The sequence below is a fragment of the Alexandromys fortis genome, unplaced genomic scaffold, assembly GCF_014885135.2.
Source record: "Alexandromys fortis isolate MF-2015 unplaced genomic scaffold, M_Fortis_MF-2015_v1.1 scaffold_92, whole genome shotgun sequence".
Taxonomy (NCBI): domain Eukaryota; kingdom Metazoa; phylum Chordata; class Mammalia; order Rodentia; family Cricetidae; genus Alexandromys; species Alexandromys fortis.
Genome location: NW_026067972.1, coordinates 3,527,077 through 3,539,261, shown reverse-complemented (window position 1 = coordinate 3,539,261; position 12,185 = coordinate 3,527,077). Strand labels below are relative to the sequence as shown.

Sequence of the window (12,185 nt, the reverse complement as noted above, 5' to 3'; positions counted from 1 at the left end):
GAAAGAGACACCATTCGTACCACCCCTCGGGTTTCCCTTTAAGGGAATTACAGGCAAGCAGAGACCAGAGCTGGGAGGCAGGGAGGAGTCAAGAGTGAAGGAGAAGGTGGAAACCTCAGCCAGAACCACGTAAAGAGGTGCTCCATGCTGAAGACACAGAGAAAGACCTCGAGGACACAGCCCAGCCAGCAGAACCAGGAGTGGTCTAGATGGCAGGCAGAGAAGGCATGGGTGGAAAGGAGGCCTGGCAGACTGTGAGCATTCTGGAGAGCTTACTTAGTTTGCTCCCAGCTCTGCGGGGGAGGGGGGGTCTCCTCTGGGCATGGGCTTGGGGGGAGGGGGAGGGGAGGCTTTCTGTTGGTGTGTATGCGGGGGAAGGCGGGTCTAGTGAGTTTCCGTGGAAGTATGAATGATATACGGTCAAATTTCTCAGAACTGACCATGCCTATGGAAACAGTGCCAGGCGAGGACACCATCAGCGCCAGGGACGTTGGGAATCCCAACACCTGGGAGGCAGAGACAGGAGGATCTGGAGATAAAGGCCATCTGGGCTACATAGAGAGACCCTGGGAAAGGAAAGGAGGAGATCGGGGGTGGGGGAGTAAAAAAATAGATGTTGGACTGCAGAGGTGACTTAGTGGTTAGGAGCACTGGTTACTCTTCCAGGGAGCCTGGATTCAATTTCCAGTACCCACATGATGGGGGTTCACAACTCAAATTCCAGGGGATCCAACACATGGTACACAGACAGACATGCAGACAAAACAGTCATACACATAAAATAAATAATCTTGGGTTTTTGTTTTGTTTTGCTTTGTTTTTCCAAGACAGGGTTTCTCTGTATAACAGCCCTGGCTGTCCTGGGAGTCACTCTATAGACCAGGTTGGTCTCAAATTCAGAGATCTGCCTGCCTCTACCTCCCAAATGCCGGGATTAAAGGCCTATGCCGCTACAGCCAGCAATAATTTTAATCACACACACACTACAGTTGTTGGGGCTGGAGGGATGGTTTCTGAAGTTAAGAGCACTTGCTGCTCTTGCAGAGGACCTGCGTTTGATTCACAGCACCCATTTCAGGCAGCTCACAGCCACCTGTAACTCCAGCTCCAGGGGATCTGGCACCCTCTTCTGGATACAAAGGGCACTTGCACTCCTGGGCACACAGTCACCCACATGTATACATATATGCATAATTTCAAAATCATAAAAATAATTTTTAAAAGATACAAGTTGTTGCTAAAACTCCTGAAATCCCTGGTGGCCCCTCTCAAGAACTCTGTACACACAGATAAAACACCATCCTGGCCACACCAGAGACTTTCCCGTCTTACCCACGTATGTGACTTATTTTACTGCACACAAGCCGGGCTTCTTCTTGCTGCTCTGTAACGTCCCGTCCATGGAGAGCACCTTTCTGCAGTGCCCTGTGATGCTCTAGAGCAGTGGTTCTCACCCTTCCCAATGCCCTGCAACTCTTTAACACAGCTCCTCATGTTGTGCTGACTCTCAACCATAAAATTTTTTTCATTACCACTGTTATGAATCATAGTGTAAATATCTGTGCTTTCCAACAGTCTTAGGTGAAAGGATTGTTTGCTTCTCCCCCCCCTCCCCGGGGGTCGTGACCCACAAGTTGAGACCACTGCTCTTGTGGTACTGTATTTGCTGGGTTCAAATCTCGCAGCAGTCTCGTTGGGCCGTGGGTTTTGTGTTTCCTTTCTTAACATATGCAACTAGCTTTCCAGGCTTGTTTCCCCCTCCACACACCCACCAGGACCTGCACCAGGGCTTGGGTTGCTCTGTGTCCTTGCCCACACTTGGTCGTGTCTGTCTTTTTATGCTTTGCACTTGTTCATAAGGGAATGACCACCTGGTGGAGGCCGGATCCCATATCCTTCTGGCAGCATGAGGAATATAGTGTTTGGGGGCTGGAGAGATGGCTCAGAGGTTAAGAGCACTGGCTGCTCTTCCACAGGTCCTGAGTTCAATTCCCAGCAACCACATGGTGGCTCACAACCATCTATAATGAGATCTGGTGCCCTCTTCTGGCCTGCAAGGATATACATGCAGACAGAACACTGTATAATAAATAAATAAATAAATCTTTAAAAAAAAAAAAGAAAACAGTGTTAGGAGTGGGAGGAAAAGGAAGATGGGGCTAGTCCCTTGGCCAGACATTAGTGGCCAACACAGGAGGAACGGAATTGACAGGGATGGAGCTGGAATGAGAAACGCCAAAAAAAGCTGCGCCCTGAGGAGGCATGTGGAGGCTTGAACACACATAGAAACAAACTAAGCCGGAGCTGAGAGCGGTGTCCAATATAAAGGCAGAAGAAGCAGACCCCTTCTGGAAATGAGGGCGAGAGGAGACGAAGATTCTGGGTTCCCGGATGGATGGCTCCGTGGGCGAGGGGCTCAGGAATGAAGTCAAGGCTGGAAACAGCTTGAGGTCCACAGGTGTGAGGGCTGGCGTCAGGGTTGTGGCTGAGATCTCCCAGAGAGTTATGAGCAGTCAAAGGCAGGAGGAGGGGAGACGCTTGCCTTCAGGGGGCGAGCGGAGGAAGAAGTGGGGGAGACTGCATCGCTTCCCTCGGAAATGCTGGCATGGGCTGAGAAGCGTGAGTCAGGCACTCCCAGCCCCAACAGCCCAGGGTCCATCCATCTCAGCAGCCGGGACTTTCTCCTCAAGGAGCTTGCATCATCGACCTGAGAAGATGATTGTGAAATCCGCATCAGGTTGCGTACCTGTGGCAGCGTCTTAGGGACAATGGGCACCAAAGACACTCAGCATCTTGGTGTTGGAGTCCCCTTCGCCTCCACAACATTGCTGCCAAGTAGTTATCCCGCACCGCAGGCAAGGAGCTCATAACTTCCCACGGCAGCCCACTTCAACCCCGGGCACGTGGGGATCTAAGAAAACCAATCTCAACCGCATGGGAAGTCAAAGGGAGCGATAAAGTTGTTTCTGCTCCCACTTCCCTGGGTGTTACAGTGCCCGGCTTCCCCCCACCCCCAGAAAGCTGCGAGAATTGCATCACCGTTTGCACACGGCCCCGGAATACGCTCAGCCTAGCAGGCATTCCTCTGGCTCCTTCCAGCAGAGCCTACACGGCTTGGAGCCCCGCCAGGGTCTCAGGGCTAAAGCGGTGCGTGCTCCAGCGCAGACCCACTAGGTTGGACACGTGGGAGGGATGAGCGGCCGCGGATGAGAACAGACCGGCTGCAAGCCGCTTCAAGCTTCCCTCCCTCCGCGCTACCCGCACCCAGCCCTGAGCTGGGCTCTGAGAAAGCTGGGCGGATCTGATTTCCAAACCGCCCCTCGGGGCAAGGGATGCTTTGAGAGACAGGCTCGCAAGAAGGAAATGTGGGTCTCTTGTAGCTTCACTTTTAGAAATTGGCAAGGCGTTTTTTCAAAGTAATACCATTAAGCGGGTTTTTTGGTTTCGTTTTCAATAAAATTGCATTAGAAGCTTCTACTGGCCAGAGCCTGTGACCCTTGACCTACTTTGAACCCCTCCCAGTCTCGTCCTCAGAAGCTGTGGGAAGCCGCCTCTTAACTCAATACATTTCTCAGCCAGATGCTGGGTCAGGGGTGACCCGCGGGTCTCCACAATTCATTTTCTCCACTTAAAATTATTTTTTCCTTTTTATTTTGTGTTTGAGTGTCTAGTCTCCATTTTGTATATCATCCACATGACTGCAGTGCCCCCCCCAAAAGCCAGAAGACGCGTAAGATCCTCTGCAACTGGAGTTACAGACAGTTGTGACCCACCGTGTAGATGCAGGGACTCAAAGTCAGGTCCCCTGGAGGTGCGACTGGTGTTCTTAATCACTTAAGCCCCATATTCTTCACCTTTTGGAAGGGATGCATATGTATTTGCGTGTTTATGTGTGTGTGCAAGACACACTCATACACACACACACAATAAATCTTTTTCAGTAATAACAAGGAGACAGCAATGATAACGACAATATCACTAGGAAAGAAAAAAGAAGCTCAGCAGGAAAACTCTCCGGTCTCCCTAGTGTTCCTAGACTGTATCCGCCATGACTTTACTAGTTCCCTCAGATCCAGACTCCCCCCACCTCCAAGTCCGTGGACAGTCGTACTGCACGCCACACACAGGCTCTGCCCTGCCAACGTGCTGGCCGGGCCTTCTTGCTGTGCACCCACATGACAGCTCGGCACAGGCACTCATTCAGTAGACATAGCCAGTCTTGGCTTTCAAAGTGGGCTTTTATTGCTGACTCGACTGACCAGGCTCAGGGCTCCTGTGCAGACAGCCGGCAAAAGCCAATCCTGGGGATGCCTGGAGAGCAACCTCAGCAGTCACGTGATAGGTGAGCGTTCTACCATGCAAGTACACAGTGGGCCAGTAGATGGCGACGACGAGCGAGTGGCTCCTATAAACTGAGCCCTTCTGATCAGATAGGATGGACTGCTTTGGCCATTTCTGTAACAAGGAGTGTGGTGGTAGACCAGCAGCACCGTGGACTGGGTGCCTTCTACTCCCAAGGAGACACAAGACTATGTCCAAAGGTCTGGAAGAGCAGGAGGCAGCGGCCACTCTCAGGAACAAGGCCTAAGCTACCTGCTTGAACAGGTACAGGTGTGATGCGGGTGGGTTTGGCTTCCTGACGCACGGGTGACGCGGCGGGAAAGGCCATGCCCTTTATCATAAACACCGCACTTCATAAGGCAAGGGAGGAAGGACATAGAGCGGTGAATTTAAACACAGAAATCTAACTCGCTCGTTTACACTCATCCAGGTCAGACCCACTTCAAGCGGAATGGAGGACATTTCCTCATGTTCCACATTTAAAAATAATGTGTGCTCCTGGTCAGAAAAAAAATTCACACTAGACTGAAGGGAATATAGCAAACAGCGCCTTTCCCAGTGAGTTCCAGAGAACCCTCTGCAGAGACACCATTGATGGGATGTGACTCTGGGGCACAGCATCTGCCTAGCAGGCAGGGGATACTGTTCAATGCACAGCACCAAGAAACGAAGCAATCTTCACCAACGTGTGTGTCCATCCTTCCAGAACTACTACACACATATGAGCATGGATTCTTAGAACCTCATTTTGCACTCATGAATGGGAAATAGAAAAACAGGATACAATTTATCTTTTACTCCACCAATTTCCAGCCATGGAAACCCTCTTAAATTACAAAGAGCATTTTAGTATTCATGTGGTAACATGAAAATTTCATTCACAAATAACTTTTCTGGAACTCAAACACTGTTCAGAGAACCAACACTCTAGGTCAGCAGCCCCAATGTTTCCAAAAAGGACCAGTTAAGAAATGTTTCCAGCTCTGGGAGTCCATGTGCCAGGTGTGTCTTCTTAGTTTTTGTTGGTTGAGTAGTTTTTATTATACTCTTTGTCTGACAATGTAAAGACCAATCTTAGCAGCAGTCAGAAAAAGAACAGGAGGGGCAGTGAGATGGTTCAGTAGCTAATGGAGCTTGCTGGCAGGCTTGGTGATCTGAGTTCAATCCCCAGGATCCACCTACCTCCGCAGGTACGGCTCTACACAGGTACGTGTATACACACACACACACAAACACACACACACACACATACACAAAGTGAATTAAAAAAATGTATAAAAGAGAGTTGGCTTTGGGCCACAGTAGTCTGCTGACAGGCTGCAAGCTAGCTCCCACGCACACAATCTGAAATATTGTTAAAATACCAAATGAGGTAAAATATTTAAACTTGCTGTGTGAATTGTGAAGTCCAGTGTAAACAATTATTACACATTTTATTTATTACGTAGCAGCTGTGTATGTATTTGAGTAGTGAAGGTATGTGCCACAGAACACGTGTGAAGGTCAGAAAACATCATGGTCAGTTCTCTCCTCCTAGCCCATGGATCCTACAGGCCAAGCTCAAGTGGTCAGGACCCTACCTGCCGAGGCGCCTCACTGGCCCTAGGTCTCATTCTTAAAAATAATAATGTTGAGGGCTGGAGAGATGGCTCAGAGGTTTAAGAGCATTGCCTGCTCTACCAAAGGTCCTGAGTTCAATTCCCAGCAACATGGTGGCTTACAACCATCTGTAATGAGGTCTGGTGCCCTCTTCTGGCCTGCAGGCATACACACAGACAGACTATTGTATACATAATAAATAAATATTTTTAAGAAAATAATAATAATGTCGAATACTCTAAGCCTAATCAAAAGCCAAGAGGAACGAACATCTGTAGCACACCAACCCTCCCAAAGTTCCTGGACCATTGCAAAAGAGGGGATGTGAAGAGCCTAGGAGCTAGGATGAGGATGACAAGATGATCTTCCAGACAGCAGGGCAGCTGCACATATGAACTCAGTGTTTTGACAGCACACACGAGCCTTGTGCAAGCCCCAGTCACCATCCCAGCATAGAGATGAGAGTTAGCATCGAATCCTATCCCTAGCCATGGAGCTAGGTGCTGGGAGAGCAACCGTTAGGTGCTGGGAGAGCAAGAGGCAGTTTTGTGTAAGACTCTATCCCCTGAGAAGTCAACCAGAGTCTAGTGAAGAACACACCCCCACAATTATTAGGAAGCACAAACTGGTCTTGATGGGTTTTTAAAAAAAGAAACAAAGTTGGGTGGGGTTGGATGGGAAGGCAGGGGTGGACCTGAGAATTGGAGGAGGGATAAACAGGATCAAAATATGTACAAAATTCTTGGGGGCTGGAGAGATGGCTCAGAGGTTAAAAGCACTGACTGCTTCTTCCAGAGGTCTTGAGTTCAGTTTCCAGCAACCATATGGTGGCTCACAGCCATTTAATGAGATCTGGTGCCCCCTTCTGGCCTGCAGGGACACATCACATGGAGGCAGAACACTGCATACATGCTAAATAAAGGTATCTTTATTTTAAAAGAGAGAAACAGGCTGGGGAGAGAGCTCAGTGGTTAAGAGTATTTGTTCTGTCACAGATCTTTTATTTGGGTGGTGGATAAGAGTATAAAATATATTCAAGCAGGCAGTGGTGGTGCATGCCTTTGATCCCAGCACTTGGAGGCAGGTGAGTTTGAGGTCAGCCTGCAAAGCGAGTTCTAGGACAGCCAAGGCTGTGACACAGAGGAAACCCTATCTGGGGTGGGGGGAGCTAGACAGGTATCTGTAGGAGCTCAAGGCCAGTCTAGTCTACACAGTGAGTTCCAAGACAGTGAGACGATGTTTAAAAAAAAAAAAAAGAAAGAAAAAATATATTCAATACTGAACGTGTAAGCTTAATGTGAAATTCCACAGCTTCTGGAGAGGTTGTGAGGAAAGGGAACACTTCTGCATTGTTGGTGGGAATGCAGGCTGGTCAGCCCCTTTGAATGTCAGTGTGGTGATTTCTCAGAAAATTAGGAAACAACCTTCCTCAAGACCCAGTAATACCACTTTTGAGTATATATCCAAAGGATGCTCAATCGTGCCACAAGGACATGTGCTCAATTATGTTCACAGCAGCTTTGTTTGTCATAGCCAGAGCCTGGAAACAACCTAAATGCCCCTTGACCGAAGAATGGATAAGGAAAATGTGGTATATTTACACAATGGAGTACTATACAGCAGAAAAAAAAAACAGCTTAAATTTTACAGGAAAATGGATGGAGCTAGAAAACATTATTTTGAGTGAGGTAACCCAGACACAGAAAGACAATTATCACATGTACTCACTCATAGGTGGTTTTTAAACACAAAGCAAAGAAAGCCAGCCTACAAACCCAGAAAACCTAGACAACAATGAGGACACTAAGAGAGAATTACCTAGATCTAATCCACATGGGAAGTAGAAAAAGACAAGATCTCCTGAGTAAATTGGGAGCATGGGGACCTTGGGGGAGGGTTAAAATGGGGAGTGGAGAGGCAGGGAGGGGAGCAGAGGAAAATGTAGAGCTCAATAAAAATCAATAAAAAAGAAATAAAAAGAAATACCACAGCTTCCACTCCAAATGCTAACTCTAACTATACAGAAGTTTATTAAATTGTAGAGACATTAGACCCGGTTTGTTTTTATTTATCTGCGAGGGTCTTTTGTTTTGTTTTGAGTTTCTAGGAAGGAGGGGTTTATTGCTATTTTTTGTTTTTTTGTTTTTTTTTTTTTTGGTTTTGGTGTTTTTGTGTTTTCAAGACAAGGTTTCTCTGTGCAGCCCTGGGTTTTTTTGTTTGTTTGTTTTTTGTTTTGTTTTTCGAGACAGGATTTCTCTGTGGCTTTGGAGCCTGTCCTGGAACTAGCTCTGTAGACCAGGCTGGTCTCGAACTCACAGAGATCCGCCTGCCTCTGCCTCCTGATTGCTGGCAACACAGCCCTGGGTTTTATCATAGTAATATTTTTTTAAATGTGGATACCATTTTTGGATTCCACATACATGTGCACATATCCACACAACATACACCCACACAAACACACACAAAGAGGCATCAAAAGCAGACTACAAGATAGGCCCTACCAATGCCAAGCACTATTATAATATTATAATACTATAATATACTTTTAGATGTTTCCACTGGATCAGAAAGGCTAGAAGAGACCTCTGGGTTATTTTCACAACTTCTTACAGTCTATATTTCAGAAGAAAAAAAACAAGCTTTAGAAAAATCAAATTTAAGATCTTGTCAGAAAACACTGTAAGCAGTGTCAAAGGAAACAACAGCTACCCCAGCAGCCAGCTCAGGAGTGGGATGGCGTCAGCCAATAGCTGCACAAGTTCCCACAGGCCATGGGCTGGTTCCAAACCATGATCAATCAGCTGAGATCTGCAGCTGTGATTAGGAAAGAGTATCTTCAGTTATCTCAGATCGCCTCATTAAAATCACCTACAGGCCACACACCCCTGTAATTGCTTCCTGCTCGGCACGCAACGGTGCGGTGTTAATTAGTTTATCAAACTGTATCCACTCCGGCACGCGCGTCCACTTCCTCCACAAACCTTGACTTGCGACACAAGTGCATCAGAGACCAGGAGACCGAGGCAAGAGGATCAGCGTCCCAGGACAGCCTGGGCTAAGTGAGTGTGTGCCTTGAACTCTGCCCCACATTTTGTTCGGCTCATGGTAATCACCAAAAGCTGAGTCATGGCTTCTTAGCAGAGTCAGAGACAAACCAATAGCCACTTTCTTGAGATGGGGGAGGGGGTAGTTTTCCTTTCTGACTAGGGATATTCAAGGAGCTCAGATTTGTTATTTGCATGTGTGTGTAACAAGGTCCCTCCAAAGCCGGAATTTAATCCATAAAGATTGCTGTGGTCACCTAAGACACTGTAACTCAGTGTGAATTACCACAGGCTCTTGAGTGGGGAAGTCAGTGTGAACTGATGAATGGATCAGCTGTGACGTGGAAACCCGGCACTCAGGAGGCACAGGCTGGTGACTCTGAGTTCAAGGCCAGCCTGGTCTAGAGAGCAGGACAGCCAGAGTTAACAGAGAAACCCTATCTTGAAAAACCAATAAAATAAAGGAGAATGTTCTCTGTGTCAAGCACTAGTAATGAGAGTTTCCAGGCTTTGGGAGTCTGCGGCACTGGAGGAAAGCACACGGTGGGGACGCTGTGCTTCACAGCTCTCGGGGACGTTGATGAACACACGTTTCCTTCACCGGGCATGAGGGCACACAGTGGAGGCAGAGGCAGGTGGATCTTTGTGAGTTTGAGGTCAGCCTGGTCTATCCTGGAGTTCCAGTACAGCCAGGGCTACACAGAAAATAGTCTTGAAAAATCAAAACCAAAACCAAAATCAAACAGTTTCCTTGAAATAAATATTGTAAAAGGCACCAACTGAAGCAGTAAGAGGACAAAAGCAGCTACACCCAGAGGTCAACTAGGCCGTCTAAACACCCGATGGGGCTCAAGACCCCAGGGCCACCAAGGACTCCTCAGGGTCAGTCATCTCAACAGGCTCAGAAGCCAGTTTAATCTGCAGAACCTCAGCAAAGCCCTGGCCAAACCAGCAGGTGACATGAGCCGTGTCAACAGTGAAGAAGAAAAGGCGGTCCTGGCAGAGCTTCCGCCGATACACAGACCGGGGGTCTGCCGACAGCAGGGCCTCGATGGCACACCTGGCTTCTTCTGCAGACTGGAAGTATTTAAATGACACCTGACCCGCATCTGCAACGACAAACACACAAGGTCAAACCCAGAGACAGCGAGTTTCAGCATGAAATGTGGTAGCTCTGCATTCACATAAAAGGAACAGGCTCTGGAAACATTCACTTCAGAGACTTGCACCTCCAAAATTTCTCTCCTACTGAACAAAATACTCAAGTGTATTCTCCACAAGTCTCCAAACCAGGAGAGGCAAGCTTTCATTTCTGCCCACTAAATACCATTCTCTCTATGTCCAATCGATAACTTTAACTCTTGTCATTTTCCCAGTGTAAGAGAAACAAGTAGCACTCAGTGTCCTCAAAGCGGCCCACCACACACCCCAGACGTCTTTAACCCCAGTACTTGAGAGGTAGAGGCAGGCAGATCTCTGCGAGTTTAAAGTCAGCCTGATCTAGATAGTAAACACCAGGCCATTTAGTACAGAGGGAAAGAAGGAAGGAGGAAGGGCAGAAAAACTAGGCATCCAAACCCCACTGCTAGATGCAATGGCTAACAGATGGAGAGTCCAGGACAAAACTGCAAAAGGCAAAGGACAAAACCCATTAGAAGCTCAGCACCCTCCCAGAGGCCCAGTCATGTGTTTCAGGTAAACAGATACTCACTCTTCCAAAGGACAAAACTTCCCACGGGCATAAATTCTTTAACAAAAATAAAGTATATATGGAGGGGGCAGGGGGCTGGAGAGAAGGCTTAGCAGTGAAGAGAACTTGTGCAGAGGACTCAGATTCACTTCCCAGCACCCATACGGTGCGTGACAAGTCCAGGAGATTGAACACCCTCTTTTCTGACTTCCTTGGGCAACAAGCACACACACACACAGTGCACATACACCCATGCAGGCAAAACAATCATATGCATACAGTAAAAATAAGTGAATTACATATGTGTATGTGTATATTTTAAGAAACTGGTGAGAAGGCTCAGTGTAAAGGTGTTTGCTGCCAAGCCTGACGACCTCAGTTCTATACCCAGTGGTGGAAAAAAGACCTGACTCCTGCAAGTTCCTCTGAAGTCCACAAAGGCACTATGGTGTGCACAGGTGCAACACATTTGGCTTTTTGAGACAGGGTCTCTCTGTGTAGCCCTGGCTTGCTTGGAACTCACTATATAGATCAGGCTGGCCTCAAATTTACAGAGATCCATCTGCCTCTGCCTCCCAAGTGCTAGGATAAAAGATGTATGCCACCGTGCCTGGCCAAATGCTTTTTTGTTTTGTTTTGTTTTGTTTTGTTTGTTTTTCATTTGGTTTGCTTGTTTGTTTGTTTGAGACAGGGTTTCTCTGTGTAACAGCCCTGGCTATCTTGGAGCTCACTCTGTAGACCAGGCTAGCCTTGAATTCAGAGATCCACCTGCCTCTGCCTGCCAGACTGCTAGGATTAAAGACAAATTTTTTTTAAGTGGCATATAGAACCCATGTGGCCTCATGCCCTTGCTGCAGCCTCTGGGACCCTCCTCAGTTCACTGTGCTGATGACCTCTCAGGAGCCACACACCCTTCCTCTTGGGGCCGAGCACTGGCTCTCCGGAGGCTGGTTTCCTTCCTCTGGTCGTGTGAACTCATTCCATCTCCTTCATGTCTGCTCTCATTGTGTCCCCTCAGTGAGGCCTCCCCAGCCATCTGTTTCCAAATGCAGCCCTCAGCACTGCCCTCTCTTAGTCATGTCCCAGGCCACCATTACCTTCCAACAGTGTATGCTTCTGTGTGCTTTGCACAGCAGTGTGCTGACTTCCGGAGCCTTGAGCTTACGTCTCTCCACCCATTAGAATGCAAACTCTGTGGAGGCTGGGATTTTTTGACCCCCTTTCCTCACTGATGTGGAAACAGTGCTGGAGACGCTCAGTGAACAACTGCACAAGTAAACAAGCACATTTCCCTCTTCCCATGGCCATGCTGGCTAGTTACTGAAAAGTAACACAAGCTGGGCGGTGGTGGTGCACGTCTTTAGTCCCAGCACTCGGGAGGCAGAGACAGGCGGATCTCTGTGAGTTCGAGGCCAGCCTGCTCTACAATAGTGAGTTCCAGGACAGCCAGGACTGTTACACAGAGAAACCCTGTCTTGAAAAAAAAAAAAAATGAAAAAAAAAAAAAAAAA

The 12,185-nt window shown here is 47.8% G+C and overlaps 1 protein-coding gene across 1 annotated transcript in view; it reads right to left on the bottom strand.

Moving 5' to 3' along the window:
- Positions 1-5,144: 5,144 nt before the first annotated feature.
- Trmo (tRNA methyltransferase O) overlaps positions 5,145-12,185 on the bottom strand; it is a 19,661-nt gene continuing 12,620 nt past the window's right edge. Inside the window, exon 5 of the mRNA XM_050156045.1 lies at positions 5,145-10,093. Coding sequence (XP_050012002.1) covers positions 9,834-10,093 — 260 coding nt within the window. The 3' untranslated portion in view covers positions 5,145-9,833. The remainder of the gene's footprint in view (positions 10,094-12,185) is intronic.